The sequence below is a fragment of the Melanostigma gelatinosum genome (genome assembly GCF_949748355.1).
Source record: "Melanostigma gelatinosum genome assembly, chromosome: 12".
NCBI classification, from domain to species: Eukaryota; Metazoa; Chordata; class Actinopteri; order Perciformes; family Zoarcidae; genus Melanostigma; species Melanostigma gelatinosum.
Window position 1 is genome coordinate 10704540 of NC_136645.1, and position 22707 is coordinate 10727246.

A 22707-nucleotide genomic window follows, 5' to 3' on the forward strand; every position below is an offset into this window, starting at 1 on the left:
ACACGCCATGAAAACACATCTGCAACACATTAATTTACCATAATACACACATGTACTTATAGTCAGATCTATCGTGCTCTAAATGAAGCAGTGATGTCATAAATCTGTTACAGTAATTTGCTAATTCACACAGTCTGAGATTTATTGCCAGCTGTCTTTTTTTGCATTTGTCAGTTTAAACTGTGATGATGTAATATTCATCAACGGTGCACGTACCGAGCTCTGATTGGTCAGTGTGTATTTGAAGAAAATGAATTAAATCACACGTTGCTGAGGGAGCAGAGGGGCAGAAAACGGTCTGAAGGCAATTCATTGGTGATATTTTGTCTTCAATAAATAAATGTTGGAAAACAATCACTTGAGTCGTCTCGTTCCACGACCCACAACTGTTACATATGTACCAGATGGAAGGTCACTGAAGATAGGAGTAATGATATACTATTTTATTAGTTTAAGGGGCTTTTGTTACCCACCAAGTTGCAGCGGAACCGGATGTTCCTCGTAGAACCTGTCTGAATGGACTTTTATCTGTTCACCTTTTCTTCTGGATGGTTCTCCTCTGACTCATCTCCCGAGTCAAAACCACACCCATTAATGCATTGCTGGTGAAATCCAGGCAACTGCCATTACATGTGAGGAGAACTGAGTCAGCACTATCACACTGGATTAGAATTCAGGGTGGACTTAACGGAAACACAGCATCGACTGTCCTGTACAATGGTTGGGAGGACTCGACATTCTCTGGTAAAAGCTTTGGATGGGACATCTTGGCAGGAAATTTGGAATAATGACAATAAGGGTAGACATTACAACACAATTCAGACATCAGTCAGAGTGAGAAGTGATGGAAGTAAAAGTAGAAAAGAAGATGTTACTTTCAGATTAAGGTTCGGACATACAGGACTCAATGACACATTATACACATCATGAAAAAGACAGAGTGGGATAAATGTGAGATATGCAACTGTAAAGAAACTGTAGAACATGAGCTGATAGAGTGGAGGAAGTTCAGGGTGGAAAGAGAAAGACTGAAGAACAGAGTGGTAGATACAGGAAGGGAGTGGAGCATCAAAGGACTGTTAGAGACAGGGGACAAACAAGTTCAGCTTAAAAGGGCTTTATTTAATATTTTGAATGGAACGGGTTAAAAGGCCAGAATATGACTGCAATATGAAGTTTATTTCTCATTGTTTCATTATATTTATAAATGACATTATTATTGTGTTTAAATGATAACTGTCATGAAGTCATGATGTTACACACTCCGGTCCAGTAGGTGGCGCCTTAAACATTGGTTTGTTGTCCGCCATTAAAGTGAAAGAAGAAGAATGAGAATAAGGAGGAGAAGAAGAAGAAGAAGAAGCAGAAGCAGAAGAAGACGAAGAGGACTAATCTCGTGGTAGCCTATAAAGCTATTGAAGTTAGCTTAGCATGCTACCTGGAAACAGACGGAAGTGACCAACACAGCGCTAGTCAGAGTTTAATGAGAGTAAACGGTGTTTTTAACGGAGTTCGTCTGGAGGAAAACTTTCTGTGGTTTAGTGAAAATGTCTAAAGTAGAAATGTTGAGATCTTTAATCAACCAGCGACTAACTGCGGCTGATGAAGAGATATTTGGTCTGTTTGAAAGAACGATAGCAGAGTACGAGGCGGAACTCTCTCGTTTAAAAGAGGCGAATAAGCGACAACGGGAACTTCTGGACGCTGTTCTCAACCCGGAAATCCGGATACAAAGAGCACGTAGGTTCACTTTATTTAACACTGTTCATGCTCCGGCTGATAACTTTTAATGTAGTTTGGAGTGAGACTCTGTTGCATTTCGTCGTTTTCTTCTCCTGATTGAATACCTGCAAACGTGTCGCTTTTCGGCGAAATAAGCCGTTTTGAATCGAAATATATCATCCACGTGAGTGTAGATCCGTAGAGTTTTTATTTGTTTGGGGGGGGGGGGGGTCAACTGGTCAGCCAGCGTTTCTCAGATTGGAGTGAGACAAGGAGAACATGTGATGTCGTGATCTTAGCAATAAAACATATTTGATGCGACACGTGTCGAGTCCTGGCCAATCAGCGTTAAGATGTCTACACTGTCTTCATTTCCCTCCGTTAAAGTTTAAGTTCCGTTACCGTTCAGACTTGTTGGGTTAAGTCAACGTCCACTGCATGCGGAACTTTGTCAACGGCTAACGCTCATCATTATCAAGATTTAGGAGGAAAAAGCGTAACGTGATGAAACATGAATCACCCTCCGTGTTCCGGTTCAGTCCACGCGGTCACTCATTAACGTTAAACCGGAACACCGGCGGTTCTGGTTGCAGTTTTTTTGTTGAACTCAAAGTAGAATGAGGCGATTTCGTGGTGATAATAACTTGAAACATGAGGCCCAGATACTGATGAGATGATGAGGTCAGAGAGCTTCAGGAAGAGGATGTTGTGTGTGTAGCGCAGCTTGACGCAGGGCTGAGATGTGAGTGGAGCTGGGCCTGGATAAAGGTGGAGGTCTAAACAGACGTGAAGAGAGAGCAGTACAGCTTCCCGCTGTCAGTGTTTTAAATGCATTGATAAGGCAGGGTATGCTAACTGCAGCCTCTGCTCCAATGAGATGAAGTACAGCAACAAGGGCTCACGTGCCCTCTCATCACACTGTTCACTGTAATGACCACAGCCAGTGTACTTCCGGTCCCAACTGTCCCACGTGCTGTTGCTCCCAAAGGCCCTGAAGTAATGAGAGAGATTAAGGAGCCTGAACCTTCATGATTTCAATAATCGAACCGGATTGAATGCATATTAAGATAAAATAAGATAATCCTTTCTTCGTCCCTCAGTGGGGAAGTTACAGGATTACAGCAGCATTGCTCACAAGTGAATAAGATAAAAGATAAAAATCAAGTAATATAACTAAACAGTAAAGAGTAAAACAGTAATAAAATAAGACAGTAAAGAAGAATATTAAATATACCAGTATATACAGATGGAATAAAAATATAAGATAATACTTAAACATGTTGCATATTGCACGGATTACATATTGCATCAGGTGAGTGAATTAAAGTGATCAGAAGTGTTCGTGTTCAGCGTGTTAGTGGTCTACCGGGAGCAGTTTGTTGTGCAGCCTGACAGCAGCGGGGAGGAAGGACTTGCGGTACTTCTCCCTCAGACACCGGGGGTGAATCAGCCGGTGACTGAAGGAGCTGTGCAGAGCTGCCAGAGTGTCCTGCATGGGGTGGGAGGCGTGGCTCATCAGGGATGAGAGCTTCGCCATCATCCTCCTGTCTCCCACCACCTCCACAGTATCCAGTGGACACCCCAGCACGCTGCTGGCCTTCCTCACCAGTTTGTCCAGTCTCCTCCTGTCAGCTGCCGCGATGCTGCTGCTCCAGAAGACCACTCCATAGAAGATGGCTGATGCCACCACGGAGTCGAAGGATGTCTTCAGTAGTGCTCCTTGCACCCCAAAAGACCTCAGTCTCCTCAGCAGAAAGAGTCTGCTCTGTCCTTTTTTATAAAGAGCGTGGTCAGTCCAGTCCAGTTCATTGTTGTGATCAACTTATGTGACCATGAACACATGAACCATTTTCAGCTACCAAATCCATGTGGTGTTGTCAAAGAGAACAAACTTGTACTTTAAGTTGAAATATTTCCTGTCATCTAGAAGCTGAGAGAACAAATCAGCATACCTGCAAACTCATAAGAGGTGAAAGAGGTGCCCCCAGGGGGGGTGGGGGGCACCTACAGGTTGCTACACAATATCCCACCGACTAACCCGATTCACAACACAACTAGTTATAAGTTTTAAGCTACCACCTGCGTGTCAGAGCTCCCTCTTTGTACGGGGAGCGCCTCACCCGGAGATTCAAACCTTTGCTCTATGACACACGCAACACTATTGCAAATGAGCACACACACACACACACATAATACTGTTATGTTCAAAATGTCTCAAACAAAAGGTAAAGGAAAAAGCCCCCCTCCTTGTTCCAGAGGAGAAGAAGCATGCAGAGGAGAAGAGGCAGCCCCCCCCCCCCCCCCCCCCCGGCTCTCTTTCTTCCATCAATAAGCAGGGCCGAATCAGCTGGTTGATGTTTAAATCACAAGGAATTTAATATACCAACAAAAGAAACTGCAGTTACAAACTGAATTACACTATCAGCAGTAATATTTCATGAAATAGAGGCCCCATCCACACCACACGACAGACTGGTGTGTCCGCCTCATGGTCCAGATGAGGTCTGATTATCTCCGGGGATTCACAGTTTCTTTGTCCCTCCAAAGTCTCTGAAATGTCTCATATTACACATTCCTTAGCCCATCGATCAGCTCAGTGATTGGCTGAACCCGTCGGACTTCAGTCGGCCACTTCCTTCACTAATTCACCCCCCTTCTTGAAGGCTGTGCTCAGAAACTCTTCAGCAACATCCCCCTCTCTCTGACTTTATGGCGGTGTCATAAATTCGCTGGTTTCTCTCACAGTGCTCAACAAATTCAGTAACTCTCCCTTTAGTTTAAACCTTCTACAAGTAAACATATTGTAACACATAATATCCATCGCTAGGAGCGCTTTAAAACTTAAATTCCTCACAATACTTATACGTTTAATGCCTGTAAATACAGCAAGCATATTTCTACAGTAGTGAGAACCATCGCCTATACAAAATAAAGTGATTCGTTTTCATTTAACCCTGTTACTGTATGGCTTAATATTAACTTCCACTGTTACTGTAAAGCCGTTAGAATTGTGGCCTATCTTCTATTTACAATTAATTTGTAATAGGTCCCCCCCCCCCCCCCCCCCTATTACCTATTACAAGTTGATTACAGTATTGTATTATCTGGTTCTAGTGATACTCTGGAAGTGTATGTCCAGGAGACTCTTTGCTCAATTCTAAAATGTCTTTGTAACCCCTCTGTGTGTGTTTACTGTTTTCCTGCAGACGTCCAGCAGCTGTTGTTGGTTAAAGAAGAGGTTCCCTCTGAGCAGCAGGAGTGGAGCTCCAGTCTGGACCAGGAGGACCCAGAGCCCTCACACATTAAAGAAGAACAGGAGGAACTCTGCACCAGTCAGGAAGGAGAGCAGCTTCAAGGTCTGGAGGAGGCTGATGTCAAGTTCTCATTGACTCCTGTGAAGAGTGAAGATGAAGAAGAGGAAGCTCAGTCCTCACAGCTTCATCAAAGACAAACTAAACCGATGGGAACAGAAGCTGATGGAGAAGACTGTGGAGGACCAGAACCAGACAGGAACTTGGATCCAGATAGACATCCAGAACCAGATACTGATGAGAAGACTGGAGAGTCTTCTGACACTGATGAGGGTGGTGATGGGAAGAAGACCAGAGAACCTCAGTCAGGTTTAAACTATGTGAAACCTGATGACGTCCGTGTCAGTGATTCAAGCGCTGGTGAAAAACATTTTAGATGCTCTGAGTGTGAGAAAACATTTGGCAAGAGTGGAACTCTGAAGAGACACATGAGAACCCACACAGGAGAAAAACCTTTCAGCTGCTCAGTCTGTAAGAAATCTTTTAACTGGCGTTCACATTTACAGACACACATGAGAACCCACACAGGAGAAAAACCTTTCAGCTGCTCAGTCTGTAAGAAATCTTTTAACCGGCGTTCAGATTTACAGAGACACATGAGAACCCACACAGGAGAAAGACCTTTCAGCTGCTCAGTCTGTAAGAAATCTTTTAACCGGCGTTCACATTTACAGACACACATGAGAACCCACACAGGAGAAAAAGCTTTCAGCTCCTCAGTCTGTAAGAAATCTTTTAACCGGCGTTCACATTTACAGACACACATGAGAACCCACACAGGAGAAAAAGCTTTCAGCTGCTCAGTCTGTAAGAAATCTTTTAACCGGCGTTCACATTTACAGACACACATGAGAACCCACACAGGAGAAAAACCTTTCAGCTGCTCAGTCTGTAAGAAATCTTTTAACCAGCGTTCAACTTTACAGACACACATGAAAACCCACACAGGAGAAAAACCTTTCAGCTGCTCAGTCTGTAAGAAATCTTTTAACCAGCGTTCAACTTTACAGACACACATGAGAACCCACACAGGAGAAAAACCTTTCAGCTGCTCAGTCTGTAAGAAATCGTTTAACCAGCGTTCAAAATTACAGATACACATGAGAACCCACACAGGAGAAAAACCTTTCAGCTGCTCAGTCTGTAAGAAATCTTTTAACCAGCGTTCAACTTTACAGACACACATGAGAACCCACACAGGAGAAAAACCTTTCAGCTGCTCAGTCTGTAAGAAATCTTTTAACCGGCGTTCAACTTTACAGACACACATGAGAACCCACACAGGAGAAAAATCTTTCAGCTGCTCAGTCTGTAAGACATCTTTTAACCAGCGTTCAACTTTACAGATACACATGAGAACCCACACAGGAGAAAAACCTTTCAGCTGCTCAGTCTGTAAGAAATCTTTTAACCTGCGTTCAACTTTACAGACACACATGAGAACCCACACAGGAGAAAAAGCTTTCAGCTGCTCAGTCTGTAAGAAATCTTTTAACCAGCGTTCAACTTTACAGATACACATGAGAACCCACACAGGAGAAAAACCTTTCAGCTGCTCAGTCTGTAAGAAATCTTTTAGCCAGTGTTCAACTTTACAGACACACATGAGAACCCACACAGGAGAAAAACCTTTCAGCTGCTCAGTCTGTAAGAAATCTTTTAACCAGCGTTCAACTTTACAGATACACATGAGAACCCACACAGGAGAAAAACCTTTCAGCTGATCAGTTTGCTGTGATAGATTTGTGCGCAACAGAGATCTAAAGGTACACATGAATACCCACACAGGAAACAATCCCCTTTAGCTGTTCTGGTTGCAGTAAAGTTTCCGTTTGTGATAAAAGCTTTCAGCACGAGTCACCTCTGAAGTTACACATGATTAACCGCGGTTCAACTACACTGATTTCAATACAAAAAGTTATTCACTGAATGAGCGCCAACTGAACAGTTTGAAATAGTTTTGATGTTTATATTGATGATTGATTTGATGGTAATGTCAGTTTAAGACTATGGTTTTACCTGCATCTGTGCACAGTATATTGTATTCAAATGATTTCATCAATAAAAAGTAAAAGGTTTGTATATTTCACTGATTCATACAGTTTAAAAAAAAATGTATTTGACAATAAAAATGGTTTCTTCTTTCTTCTTACATAGCACACTTTGTTCGTCAGGATTAAATCCATCAGTGACTGGAGTGTGACTCAATAGTTCTTTATCTTACTTGGCAGTTTGCACTCCTCCTGAGATAAAGCAATCTACACATTCTTTGGAGTCACAAACCAACAACATCCTTATCTCGATCTATAGTTCCTTCCAGTTGATCAGCAGGCCGACACATTCCTGAATGTGTTCACAACTTGTCGATACTTTTTCAGATTGCCGGTGGCTTTTCTTGATCGTACCATCATCTTATCCTAATCATTGTGCTCCCCAGGCCTCTTGTTCATGTGTATGAGCACTTTTACCAGCTCAACTTTAGGTAACCATGAAACAGGCCCCACCTTTGACTTTATCACACAGCTCCAACACAATATATCAGGATTGGTGCGGCAGCAAATGGGTTGGACCTGATCACACCCGGCCCTCATACATTGTGTTCCATAATGCTGTTTGGAAAATACTAAATGCTAAAAATAGTGCGGAATGAAAGAACTCTAGAGACTAGAAAATGCATTTCCTGCTGAAAATGCGTTGGAATGCTGAAAGCTGAAATGAATCTCAAAAACATTGCTGCAAATAGATATCCAATTTAAAAAAAACGGCAAAAAGCTGAATAATTCAAAAAGTTGAAAGATTACAAATATGAAGTTATGTCACCCCTCTCCTGAAAGAGCTGAACATTTTGATATTCGAACGGTTTCTGTAGCTTAAAAGAATTCCAGCAGTAGTGATATTTGTTGTAGTAGTAGTAGAAGTATTATTCGCAGTATAAGTATGAGTAGCATTTGAATAAGTACTAGTTGTAGCAGTAGTGATATTTGTAGTAGCAGTAGCAGTAGAAGTTGTCGTCGAAGTATTTGTAATTAGAAGAAGTAGTAGTATCAGCAGTCGTACTAATAGCTGTAGTAGTATTAGTACTGGTTATTAGTACTGGTAGTAGCAGGAATAGCAGTATTAGCAGTTGTGGTATCAGTAATAATAGTAGTGGTAGTGGTAGTAATAGCAGTAGTGGTAGTAATAATATTTATGGTAGCAGTAATAGCAGTAGCAGTAGTAGTAATAGTAGCAACAGCAAAAGTTGTAGTAGTAGTGTTAATACTAGAAATATTAGCAGTAGTAGTAGTTGTCGCAGTATTAGTAATAACATTCAGTATTTCAACAAAAAAGCCTAATTTTGAGCGAAACGTTTAAATACAGTTAATCCATGAGGCTTTTATTTTGAAAGGGTGGGGGAGGGAGGGGGAGAGGAGACATAATCATCATGTTTGACACATAAACAGTGGTTATTAAATGACAGGCTTCATCACAAGCAGTTCAGTTAGAATTCACTCTCTGGGGCTTTTATTTTGAAATGGGGTGTGGGGGAGAAGGGGAGAGGAGACAGAATCATAATGTTAGATAAACACAAACGGGTTATTAAATGACAGGCTCATCACAAGCATTTCAGTTAGGATTCATTCTGTGGGGCTTTTATTTTAAAATGGCATGTGTGTGTAAGTGTGTGTGTGTGTGGGGGGGGGGGGGTGGAGGAGGGGGGAAAGACCTCTAAAGATCCCTAAGACCTGAATGACTGTATGAGAGACAGAGAGAGAGAGAGGGAGAGGAGTGTATGTGCGCGTGTGTGTGAGTCTGTGTGGGGGGGAAGAACAGATCCTGTAAAAATTGTGTCTGTAGTGTAAAAAATGTGGCTTAACTGGCGATCTAGAAATGGGGTACCGTGTTCTGTGGAAGATGTTTTTGAAGCAAAATTTAACATTGGTCTCTATTGAGCAGACAGTTGGTTTTCCTCTCAATTAACGGCTTCCGTGTCAAATGTGGAAATCTGTGGGATTCCACAGTCATTTTTCTACGACAAGGACAATATTAGCTACTTCTACATCCAGAAAGTATGCATGAAGAGTGAAGATTGTGGACACAGTGGCAAAATACAAATGTTTTTTTCACAAGAATCTCAAGCTGCTCTTCACTCTAGCGGTGACATCACGCACTCTAAGCTGCGCAATACACACCCATTATAAAGTCAGAAAAGGGCTGAAAAATCATAAAAGTTAAATTGCTGCAGTTCAAAAAGTTTAAAAGATATCAAAAAGCTGAATCATGTTGGCAATAGTTGAGGGTTTTCTCAACATTTGAAAGTTGAAATGGTGTCTGTAGCTGAAAGTATGAGGAAGTTGAAGGATTTGAAAGTTGAAGAAGTTTAAGAGGATTTGAAAATCTTCTCCATAGAAACCCATTCAAAAAAAAGTTGCTAAAAGCTTAATAATTCAAAAAAGTTTAAAGGTTAGAAATAGAAAAAGGCATAGCAGAGATGAGCTGAAGGAGCTGAACATTTTGATAGTTGAACGGTTTCTGTAGCTTAAAAAATGAAGAAGAAGAAGCGTTGTGACGAAACGGGGGACGAAGAAATAGAGGAACTAAAAATAGCATTTCCTGCTGAAAATGCGTTGGAATGCTGAAAGCTGAAATTAATTGTGAAAAAATTGCTGACAATTAAGAAATGGGAGACTATCTGTCTGAAAAATGTTGAAGCCCGAAAGCATTTAAACTGCACTGCTGAAAAACCTTCTCGTTGAAATGTCTAACTATGGTGTCTGTAGCTGAAAGTATGAGGAAGAAGAAGGCTTTGAAAGTTGAAGAAGTATAACAGGATTTGAAGATTTTCTCCATAGAGATCCCATTCAAAAGAAAATTGCAAAAAGCTTAATTCAAAAAGTTTAAAGATTACAAAAATGAAAAGTCAACGCACCCCTCTCCTGAAAGAGCTGAACATTTTGATATTTGAACAATTTCTGTAGCTTAAACAAATTCAGAAGTAGTGACATTTGTAGTAATAGGAGTAGAAGTTGTAGTTGAAGTAGAAGTATTATTAGGAGTAGAAGTATTAGTAGCATTAGAATAAGTAGTAGTAGTAGCAGTAGTGATATTTGTAAGCGTAGTAGTAGAAGTCGTAGTTGTAGTAGAAGTATCATTAGGAGTAGAAGTATTAGTATTTAGAAGAAGTATTAGTATTTAGAAGAAGTAGCAGCCTAATATCAGTAGTAGTCGTAATAGCTGTAGTAGTGGTCGTACTATTTAATATAACAGTAGTAGTAGTAGTAGTAAGAGTAATGGCAGTATTTGAAGTAGCAGTAGTAGTAGTACTAGTAGCAGTCGTTCTAATAGCTGTAGTAGTATTAGTACTGGTAGTAGCATGAATAGCAGTAGTAGCAGTTGTAGTATAAGTAATAGTAGTAGTGGTAGTAATAGCAGTCGTGATAGTAATAATATTGATGGTAGCAGTAATAGCACTAGTAATAGTAGCAACAGCAAAAGTTGTAGTAGAAGTAGCAGCAGCAGTAGTAGTAGTAATACTCGAAATATTAGCAGCAGTAGTAGTTGTCGCAGTATTTGTAAGAGCATTCATTATTTCAACAAAAAAGCCTAAATTTGAGCTTAATGCTTAAGTAGTGATATTTGTAAGCATAGTAGTAGAAGTCGTAGTTGTAGTAGAAGTATCATTAGGAGTAGAAGTATTAGTATTTAGAAGAAGTATTAGTATTTAGAAGAAGTAGAGTCCTAGTATAGTAGAGTAGAGTAAAAGTAATGGCAGTATTTGAAGTAGCAGTAGTAGTAGTACTAGTAGCAGTCGTTCTAATAGCTGTAGTAGTATTAGTACTGGTAGTAGCATGAATAGCAGTAGTAGCAGTTGTAGTATAAGTAATAGTACTAGTGGTAGTAATAGCAGTCGTGGTAGTAATAATATTGATGGTAGCAGTAATAGCACTAGTAATAGTAGCAACAGCAAAAGTTGTAGTAGAAGTAGTAGCAGCAGTAGTAGTAGTAATACTCGAAATATTAGCAGCAGTAGTAGTTGTCGCAGTATTTGTAAGAGCATTCATTATTTCAACAAAAAAGCCTAATTTTGAGCTTAATGTTTTCATACAGTTAATCCATGGGGCTTTTATTTGGAAAGGGTGGAGCTGGGTGGAGGAGGGAGGGGAGAGGAGACATAATCATAATGTTTGACACACATAAACAGAGATTATTAAATGACAGGCTTCATCACAAGCAGTTCAGTTAGAATTCACTCTCTGGGGCTTTTATTTTGAAATGGGGTGTGGGGGGTGGGGGAGAAGCGGAGAGGAGACAGAATCATGATATTCGATAAACACAAACCGGTTATTAAATGACAGGCTCATCACAAGCATTTCAGTTAGGATTCATTCTGTGGGGCTTTTATTTAAAAATAGCGTGTGTGTGGGGGGGGGAGGAGGGTGGAAAGACCTCTAAAGATCCCTAAGACCTGAAAGACTGTATGAGAGAGAGAGACACACAGAGAGAGAGAGAGAGAAGAAAGAATGAGTGAGAGAGAGAGCGAGAAGAAAGAAAGAGAGAGAGAGAGAGAATAAAGAAAGAGAGAGAGCGAGAAGAAAGAATGAGAGAGAGAGAGAAGAATGAGAGAGAGAGAGAAGAAAGAATGAGTGAGAGAGAGCGAGAAGAAAGAATGAGTGAGTGAGTGAGTGAGTGAGAGAGAGCGAGAAGAAAGAATGAGTGAGTGAGTGAGTGAGTGAGAGAGAGAGAGAGCGAGAGAGAGAGAGAGAAGAATGAGTGAGTGAGAGAGAGAGAAGAAAGAATTAGTGAGAGAGAGAGAGAGAGAGAGAGAGAGAGAGAGAGAGAGAGAGAAGAAATAATTAGTGAGAGAGAGAGAGCGAGAAGAAAGAATGAGTGAGTGAGTGAGTGAGAGAGAGAGAGAGAGAGAGCGAGAATGCTTAACAGCATTCCAACAATAAAGAAACAGGATAACAATAGTTGGAATGCTTAACAGCATTCCAACAATTAAAACAAGAAATAAAATGTCAGTGAATCAAAAGACATCAAGCTAAGTGATGCAGATCAATCAAAGAAAAACAACTCACTTTTTTTATCAGGGAAAAGACAAGAGCTCAATCATAGAGTTGGAAATTTGTCTTCAACAGTAAATACACACGTTTTATGTCACTCTCACATGGAGCCATCTAAAAAATACATATTACAGGGAGGAACTGAGACAGAGCTCCAGTATTTATCCCACTATGACTACGTCCTCCTCAGTGAACTCATAGAAGGGAACCTCCAGCTTTAGAGGAGCAGGTCCCTTTCTTATCCTTCCTGAAGCATCGTAGTGGGAGCCATGGCACGGACAGTAGTAGCCTCCGAAGTCTCCGGCGTTGGCGATGGGCACACAACCCAGATGGGTGCACACACCGAGGACGATGATCCAGCGGGGGTTAATCACTCTATCCTTGTCATGCTGTGTGTTTGTGTGTGCAATCATAATTCCACATGTTTGAAACCCTTTTCTCCTGTAGGCGGTGCTGTCGGAGGCCTTCTGGGCTGCTGGCTGACCAGTGGACAGTTCAAACCGCTGCCTCAGATCATAATGGAGCTCAGTCCTCAGCAGCAGCAGAAGCTTCATGGTATCTTCTGGCCGTGCTGGGAGTCATTCAGTGGACAGATTTGGCTCAGCTAACTGCTCGAGTGATGGGCAACGCCACCCTGAAGCAGCAGCTGACGGCGACCCTTCTCGGGTACATCTCCAAGGATCTCCAGGCGCAGGTGCACTACGTGGATTAGTGTCTGTGGAAGAACTGGGATACTCTGACTCAGGGGCCCACATGCTCAGAAGGTCTTTTGAAAAGAATGTGAACTGTTTGTATGACGCTGGAGAGACTCTTTATCAAATATGAACTCACATATTGTAAATTTGCACAGACGCCATCACAGTCTTGGTTACAGGTTACTGTGAAAACAGCTGAATACCTGGATTCATTTATTATTGGAAGTACACTCATCAGATGAAGGAATGATTTATTCATCAATGGCACTGTTTATCATATAAGAGACAAAGTAGTTCTGTTTGTGATAACGGTTTTATACAAAATGTATAAAATACATTTGACACACCACATGAACCATCACACAGGGGAGGAACGATGGAGCTTTCATCCTATCTTTATCCAAGAGCGTGTTCTTTCAATTTGAGAGCATGGCTCATTGAGTCCACGCTCAGATTTGGTACTGTCTTTAGCTTGATCCACTAATTGAGATTTTATTTTCTAGTTCGTGTTGGTTTTCTAGAGGGGGCCGGGGACACGCTCACCTGGAAGAAAATGTTGTACATTTTAAAGTTAAATGCAGCAGTCTGGTGCACTCTGAGACCAACATAGAACATGAACATAATTCATGCTGAAAGTAACGCAGTTTAAACTGACAAATGCAGGAAGGACAGCTGGCAAGAAATCACTAACTGTCATTCTGAAAATTAACCGATTTATAATATCACTGCTTCATCTACGCGATAGATCTGACGATAATAACACGTGTATTCACGTCAATGTTTTACTTTGATGTATTCTTATTCTTTCAGCCGAGACCCCAGCGATGTGAAACTGACTTTTGGGCAAATCAATAAAAATATATATAAATATAATTCTAAGCAGTAAGGAAGTTTCCTTCCATCACTTAAAATCACCCACACCAAACATTAAAGTAGCCGGAGACTGTAAGACACGACTCAAGAAGCCGACACACCTCAGTGAATGTGTGATGAGAGAATATTTACACATTTCTTTTCTATTTACTCCCAAGTCTGTTTGGCACCACTAAGGCTACAGCTGAAAGAACAAGGCTAAAATATTGTCATACACACCATGAAAACACATCTGCAACACATTAATTTACCATAATACACACATGTACTTATAGTCAGATCTATCGTGCTCTAAATGAAGCAGTGATGTCATAAATCTGTTACAGTAATTTACTAATTCACACAGTCTGAGATGTATTGCCAGCTGTCTTTTTTTGCATTTGTCAGTTTAAACTGTGATGATGTAATATTCATCAACGGTGCACGTACCGAGCTCTGATTGGTCAGTGTGTATTTGAAGAAAATTAATTAAATCACACGTTGCTGAGGGAGCAGAGGGGCAGAAAACGGTCTGAAGGCAATTCATTGGTGATATTTTGTCTTCAATAAATAAATGTTGGAAAACAATCACTTGAGTCGTCTCGTTCCATGACCCACAACTGTTACATATGTACCAGATGGAAGGTCACTGAAGATAGGAGTAATGATATATTATTTTATTAGTTTAAGGGGCTTTTGTTACCCACCAAGTTGCAGCGGAACCGGATGTTCCTCGTAGAACCTGTCTGAATGGACTTTTATCTGTTCACCTTTTCTTCTGGATGGTTCTCCTCTGACTCATCTCCAGAGTCAAAACCACACCCATTAATGCATTGCTGGTGAAATCCAGGGAACTGCCATTACATGTGAGGAGAACTGAGTCAGCACTATCACACTGGATTAGAATTCAGGGTGGACTTAACGGAAACACAGCATCGACTGTCCTGTACAATGGTTGGGAGTACTCGACATTCTCTGGTAAAAGCTTTGGATGGGACATATTGGCAGGAAATTTGGAATAATGACAATAAGGGTAGACATTACAACACAATTCAGACATCAGTCAGAGTGAGAAGTGATGGAAGTAAAAGTAGAAAAGAAGATGTTACTTTCAGATTAAGGTTCGGACATACAGGACTCAATGACACATTATACACATCATGAAAAAGACAGAGTGGGATAAATGTGAGATATGCAACTGTAAAGAAACTGTAGAACATGAGCTGATAGAGTGGAGGAAGTTCAGGGTGGAAAGAGAGACTGAAGAACAGAGTGGTAGATACAGGAAGGGAGTGGAGCATCAAAGGACTGTTAGAGACAGGGGACAAACAAGTTCAGCTTAAAAGGGCTTTATTTAATATTTTGAATGGAACGGGTTAAAAGGCCAGAATATGACTGCAATATGAAGTTTATTTCTCATTGTTTCATTATATTTATAAATGACATTATTATTGTGTTTAAATGATAACTGTCATAAAGGCATGATGTTACACACTCCGGTCCAGTAGGTGGCGCCTTAAACATTGGTTTGTTGTCCGCCATTAAAGTGAAAGAAGAAGAATGAGAATAAGGAGGAGAAGAAGAAGAAGAAGAAGCAGAAGCAGAAGAAGAGGACTAATCTCGTGGTAGCCTATAAAGCTATTGAAGTTAGCTTAGCATGCTACCTGGAAACAGACGGACGGGGACGGAAGTGACCAACACAGCGCTAGTCAGAGTTTAATGAGAGTAAACGGTGTTTTTAACGGAGTTCGTCTGGAGGAAAACTTTCTGTGGTTTAGTGAAAATGTCTAAAGTAGAAATGTTGAGATCTTTATTCAACCAGCGACGAACTGCGGCTGATGAAGAGATCTTTGGTCTGTTTGAAAGAACGATAGCAGAGTACGAGGCGGAACTCTCTCGTTTAAAAGAGGCGAATAAGCGACAACGGGAACTTCTGGACGCTGTTCTCAACCCGGAAATCCGGATACAAAGAGCACGTGGGTTCACTTTATTTAACACTGTTCATGCTCCGGCTGATAACTTTTAATGTAGTTTGGAGTGAGACTCTGTTGCATTTCGTGGTTTTCTTCTCCTGATTGAATACCTGCAAACGTGTCGCTTTTCGGCGAAATAAGCCGTTTTGAATCGAAATATATCATCCACGTGAGTGTAGATCCGTAGAGTTTTTATTTGTTTGGGGGGGGGAGGGGTCAACTGGTCAGCCAGCGTTTCTCAGATTGGAGTGAGACAAGGAGAACATGTGATGTCGTGATCTTCGCAATAAAACATATTTGATGCGACACGTGTCGAGTCCTGGCCAATCAGCGTTAAGATGTCTACACCGTCTTCATTTCCCTCCGTTAAAGTTTAAGTTCCGTTACCGTTCAGACTTGTTGGGTTAAGTTAACGTCCACTGCATGCGGAACTTTGTCAACGGCTAACGCTCATCATTATCAAGATTTAGGAGGAAAAAGCGTAACGTGATGAAACATGAATCACCCTCCGTGTTCCGGTTCAGTCCACGCGGTCACTCATTAACGTTAAACCGGAACACCGGCGGTTCTGGTTGCAGTTTTTTTGTTGAACTCAAAGTAGAATGAGGCGATTTCGTGGTGATAATAACTTGAAACATGAGGCCCAGATACTGATGAGATGATGAGGTCAGAGAGCTTCAGGAAGAGGATGTTGTGTGTGTAGCGCAGCTTGACGCAGGGCTGAGATGTGAGTGGAGCTGGGCCTGGATAAAGGTGGAGGTCTAAACAGACGTGAAGAGAGAGCAGTACAGCTTCCCGCTGTCAGTGTTTTAAATGCATTGATAAGGCAGGGTATGCTAACTGCAGCCTCTGCTCCAATGAGATGAAGTACAGCAACAAGGGCTCACGTGCCCTCTCATCACACTGTTCACTGTAATGACCACAGCCAGTGTACTTCCGGTCCCAACTGTCCCACGTGCAGTTGCTCCCAAAGGTCCTGAAGTAATGAGAGAGATTAAGGAGCCTGAACCTTCATGATTTCAATAATTGAACCGGATTGAATGCATATTAATTGTAAATAGAAGATAGGCCACAATTCTAACGGCTTTACAGTAACAGTGGAAGTTAATATTAAGCCATACAGTAACAGGGTAAAATGAAAACGAATCACTTTATTTTGTATAGGCGATGGTTCTCACTATTGTAGAAATATGCTTGCGGTATTTACAGGCATTAAACGTATAAGTATTGTGAGGAATTTAAGTTTTAAAGCGCTCCTAGCGATGGATATTATGTGTTACAATATGTTTACTTGTAGAAGGTTTAAACTAAAGGGAGAGTTACTGAATTTGTTGTGCACTGTGAGAGAAACCAGAGAATTGACACAGCCATAAAGTCAGAGAGAGGGGGATGTTGCTGAAGAGTTTCTGAGCACATCCTTCAAGAAGGGGGGTGAATTAGTGAAGGAAGTGGCCGACTGAAGTCCGACGGGTTCAGCCAAACACTGAGCTGATCGATGGGCTAAGGAATGTGTAATATGAGACATTTCAGAGACTTTGGAGGGACAAAGAAACTGAATCCCCGGAGATAATCAGACCTCATCTGGACCATGAGGCGGACACACCAGTCTGTCGTGTGGTGCGGATGGGGCCTCTATTTCATGAAATATTACTACTGATAGTGTAATTCAGTTTGTAACTGCATTTTCTTTTGTTGGTATATTAAATTCCTTTTGATTTAAACTTCAACCAGCTGATTCGGCCCTGCTTAATGATGGAAGAAAGAGAGCGGGGGGGGGGCTGCCTCTCCTCCTCTGCATGCTTCTTCTCCTCTGGAACAATGAGGGGGGCTTTTTCCTTTACCTTTTGTTTGAGAAATTTTGAACATAACAGTATTATGTGTGTGTGTGTGTGTGCTCATTTGCAATAGTGTTGCGTGTGTCATAGAGCAAAGGTTTGAATCTCCGGGTGAGGCGCTCCCCGTACAAAGAGGGAGCTCTGACACGCAGGTGGTAGCTTAAAACTTATAACTAGTTGTGTTGTGAATCGGGTTAGTCGGTGGGAACCTGCAGGAACAGCACCTTCCCCATCCCTGAGACTCCAGGACTCCCACACACAATGTGGCCCAACCCTGGCTTGTGTGTGGGTGAAGATAATGAGTCTCTGTGCTGGACAAGTTCAAATAAAGTATAAAGATACAGGGCTCACAAAACACAGAGGAGAGATGCGTATACGGAGCCCTGACTTTGTGTCTGTTGCTAGGGCTACTTAATCAATTCTTGTGTTTTGTGAAACCATAGATCTATGCCTATGCTGATTTGTTCTCTCAGCTTCTAGATGACAGAAAATATTTCAACTTAAAGTACAAGTTTATTCTCTTTGATAACACCACATGGATTTGGCAGCTTAAAATGGTTCATATTGTAGCACCTAGTTACCACAGAGATCCGGTTCACAACACCGTAAAGGCACATACACACAGGAAGCAGTGTTATAAAAATATAAATGCTTTATTGGTACAAACTATGTGGAGTAACCAGTGACAGCTGGTTTAGCAGGCAGGAGGAGTTCACAGACCAGGCGATAAGATAGGTATCACAAACAATTTAAAGCCAAATAAACAAAACAAAAAGACCAGGGCAGCGTCCCACTAACTAGAAAAGAAATTAAAACAAAAACATAAGTACTCACCAATAACCAGAAAACCAACCCAAAAGATTATACTTCCACACACCTGTTCAGCAACCCAGCCACCCCCACTTGGATTCCCCCCCAGCTACCATTGGGTGCACTGCTCAGGAAACTCTAAAATAACACAAATACACCATTACATATTCCTTAATTATACTGAATTTCCCCAGCACATGAAATACATAAAATGATATATACCTGAAACAGCCATCCCCCAAACACACGCTGTCCCCTCCGTAACTGATGCCTCTCAGACACTGCGCTACTGACGCAACGTATGCGGCCTCACCATACGGCTCCGCTTGTTGTGGGAGAGAAAGCAGGTGGACAGGTGGACTCGCGCCCCCCCCCCCCCGCTTGTGGCGGCAGAGACAGAGAGAAGATTCAGCACAGCCGCTCGTGACGGCGGAGAGAAAGACAGCAGATTTGCGAGTTGCCAGCAGGTGCCTCTTTTCACCTAATCAGGACCGTGCACCTCATTACCGGTCCGACGGACCCAATAGTTACACCCCGTCAGTTCGACTTGGTTACATACACCCCCCCCCCCCCCTTCATCACTCAGTGTCCCACTGATGGCATATGTCCCCTCCAGATCCCACATCACCCTTCCCCAATCCTTCAGCTAACCCTGAAAGAACCTGTTTCAGCACCGCCTCGCAAGTCTGCTGCAACTGCGTCACCCCCACCGGAGCTACTCCCTCCTCCCTTAGATGGCTTACCGCAGACCCCTGCAGCCGGTGCGGGTTAGAATGAACCCCGCAGTAGCACGCTTGGACCTCCGAAGTGGAGGTGATGGCGAAGGCACAGGTAATGGCAGTGTCTGTGGCGGATGCAGGACATGTGTACTCTCGCCTGCACTCAGTTCCTCCTCGCCCACAGAGGGGGTAGCCCCCATTGGACGGGGGGGAGACAGCCCTTCTAAGCCAACCTCTCGCTCACTTTCCTTTTTTTCCCTCCCAATGCTCCCCTGCGCCCCCGGCCCATCGGCCCAGACCATCGCAAGCAGAGAGTCGTCCGAATCGGACTCCACATCAGGAAGTGAGGACCCAGCCACTCCCCGATCCCCCAGTTCCTGCTCTGCCATCTGTACGCCTGGCCCACAAACACGCAACTCATGTCGATGTAAATTGCGTTGGGGTTTCGAGAAATCAATCGGGACCACAGAATACACAGGCAGGTCACCACCCAGCTGAGCTATGACTCGGTGAGGGGTGGGAAGCCACACATCCTGAATCTTATGCCTACCCGAAAACTGACGATTCCTAACGCACACAAATTGGCCTGGCTGTAAAGGATGGTCACCTACAGGCATGCCTGCATACATTTTACGAGCTTCCACTGCCTGCTCCATGTTCTTTCTAGCCCGAGCGTAGGCACAGCCCAACCTCCTCTGATGTTCCTCAACCCACTCGTGCATATTACCGTCAAAATCCTCCCTATCCTGTCCCAGCCAGACATCCAGCAGAACCACTGGAGCCCTCCCGAACATGAGAAAATACGGCGAATAGCCCGTACTTTGATGTTCAGTGGTGTTATAAGCATACAGCAGCTCCGGAAGGTAGTCAACCCACCTCCTTTTCTGCTCCGGGCGCAGGGTACGCAACAGATCATGCAGCGTCCTATTAAAGCGCTCACACTGTCCGTTCCCCTGGGCATGGGTTGTGCAACTTTTTTTCATTCCATACAACCCACAGAGACTGGACAACTCCAGCCTCAAAGCATTTCCCCTGGTCAGAGTGCAACCTTGAAGGGACCCCATAGGGCTGAATCCAATATTCCTAAAAGCCAACAAACTCCCCAATGCTGCAACCACCCTTGGCTGTGGTGCTTTGGCAACAATATAACGTTCACAAGTCTTGCAAAAAGCATCAATGTCTGCAAACATTCCCGGCCAATAGCACAGACTTCGAACCAACTTGAATGTTCTTTCCACTCCTTGGTGCCCATGGTCAGAGTGCATGTGAGCAAGCACCTCTCGGTGCAATACTGCTGGCAACAAAAGCTGCTTAATCTCTCCCTCCTTCTGATCACACAGCATCCGGTACAGCACACCCCCAAGCTCCACAATCCTTCCCCATTGTCTCAGAAGTCCAATTATTTTGTCACATTCCTGCAACCTCTTGTCCCTACCAGGTTTCACACCCCTCACCCAGTATGTTCGAAAAGCTGATATTACGGAATCTACCTGCTGCAGACTAGCCAAGGCCGACATGTCAAATCAGGGAACGCTAGACATAGAAGCTTGCTGTGGGCTGGCACTGGTTTCCTGACACAGAGCCGTTCGATGGGGTTTGGACAGAACACTACGTGTGTCCTGAAAACTTTGCGCCACTCCTCCCCCCCCTCTGTCCCCTTCTGCTCTACATACTCCCTAGAGAGAACATCCGCCCCCGCATTCTGGCAACCTGGCCGATACACCAACTGAAAGTCAAACTGAGCCAGTTCAGACACCCATCTCTGTTCTACAGCTCCAAGCTTTGCGGTGTTCAAATGGCTTAGCGGATTGTTATCAGTAAACACTGTAAACTTGGTCCCAATCAGATAATCCTTAAATTTATCCGTAACAGCCCACTTCAACCCCAACAGCTCCAGTTTCATGGCGCTATAGTTCTCCATATTCCGCTCCGACGACCGGAGGCCCCGATTTGCGTATGCAACCGGCCGTCGCTGTCCCTCCCCCTCTTGCGACAAAACAGCCCCCAACCCTTGATGGCTAGCGTCAATCTCCAGGAAGAATGGCTTGCTAAAATCTGCATATCCCAACACGGGAGCGGAAATTAACTTTTGTTTTAATGTTTCAAAAGCATCTTCACAGGTTGCATCCCACAACTGGCCAAACACGGGGAGCGAAGAGACTTTCCTCCCCCCTTTAGCTGACAGCAGTGTGGACAGAGCATGGAGGGGGACTGCCAATTTAGCAAAGTTTCTCACAAACCTCCTGTAGAAACTAGCGAAACCCAGGAATGATTTCAACTCCGCCACACTCTGCAACTGCCCGAATCTTCTCCGGATCAGTAGCCACTCCAGTAGCTGAAATGACATGTCCCAGGTAAACAACTTCGGACTGAAAGAATGAGCACTTACTCAACTTGACCTTGAGATTAAACTGCCCCAGCCGGGACAACACCAAATCTAGGCGCTCAAGGTGCTGCTCAATGGTAGATGAAAACACCACAATGTCATCCAGATACAGGAGCGACTGGAACCTCTGATCCCCCAAAATTCGTTGCATCAACCGCTGAAAGGTACCTGGCGCATTACAGAGCCCAAACGGCATCCGTGTAAATTCATACAAGCCAAAAGGAGTGCAGAATGCAGTCTTACTGCAATATTTCTCAGCCACTCCCACTTGATGGTAACCACTCGCCAGGTCCAGGGTGGTAAACCACCTTGCCCCGCTCAAAGCATCCAAGGACTCTTCGATACGTTGAAGAGGGAACGCATCTCGCCGTGTTCTCGCATTAAACTGCCTGTAATCCACACAGAGCCTTAGGGACCCATCTTTCTTCCTCACTATCACCAAGGGGGAGGAGTAGGGACTACTGCTTTCCCTGATAATGCCCTGCTGCAACAGCTGTGCAATATGCATTTTGACTTCCTCATACTGACTTGGGGGTATACGCCGGTAGCGCTGCCTCACCGGGGCTTCATCCAGGACTGGAATCTCATGCTCTATCACGTTTGTAAATTCCAAATCCATGTCTGACTTTGCGAAGACCCCAGAATGTTTACTCAGGAGCTGCCTCACTTTCTGTACCTGTTCAACAGTCAGCCCTGGAAATTCCTGTGCAGCTACCTCCGGGGGCAGCTGCTGCCGCTCCGCTACCCCACCAGTCTGTTCGCACAAAAAGACTCTCTTCCTTCGGCCCTACTCGTTCAAATGCTACAGGGGCATTACCCCCTGACACCACTTCCACTGAATGTATTGAGCAAAGGCAGGTCTGAGATGCAATGTTCGCATCCACATGTCCTACATTCATGACCGGCACAGCAACCTGTCCATTCGCCACTGGAACCACTGCATTGGAAACGAGTAACTCCCCCGGGAGGCTCCCTTCTCCCGCCCCCAATGACTCCACACACGGCGGAGAGAAAGACACAGGACGCGAGTTGCCAGCAGGTGCCTCTTTTCACCTAATCAGGACCGTGCACCTCATTACCTGTCCGACGGACCCAATAGTTACACCCCGTCAGTTCCACTTGGTTACATAATGTTCATGGTCACATAAGTTGATTACATTATTGTATTATCTGGTTCTAGTGATACTCTGGAAGTGTATGTCCAGGAGACTATTTGCTCAATTCTAAAATGTCTTTGTAACCCCTCTGTGTGTGTTTACTGTTTTCCTGCAGACGTCCAGCAGCTGTTGTTGGTTCAAGAAGAGGTTCCCTCTGAGCAGCAGGAGTGGAGCTCCAGTCTGGACCAGGAGGACCCAGAGCCC

General features: G+C 43.5%; 1 protein-coding gene across 1 annotated transcript; it reads left to right on the forward strand.

The window, feature by feature from the left end:
- Window positions 1-1381: 1381 nt before the first annotated feature.
- LOC306785678 (uncharacterized protein) lies at window positions 1382-20535 on the forward strand (the record flags this gene model as incomplete). Its single annotated transcript, XM_079280133.1, has 3 exons — window positions 1382-1740; window positions 4929-5756; window positions 20399-20535. Exons 1-3 carry the CDS (start codon window positions 1548-1550, stop codon window positions 20533-20535), a joined length of 1158 nt encoding a protein of 385 aa, XP_079136259.1. The 5' UTR covers window positions 1382-1547.
- Window positions 20536-22707: the final 2172 nt, after the last annotated feature.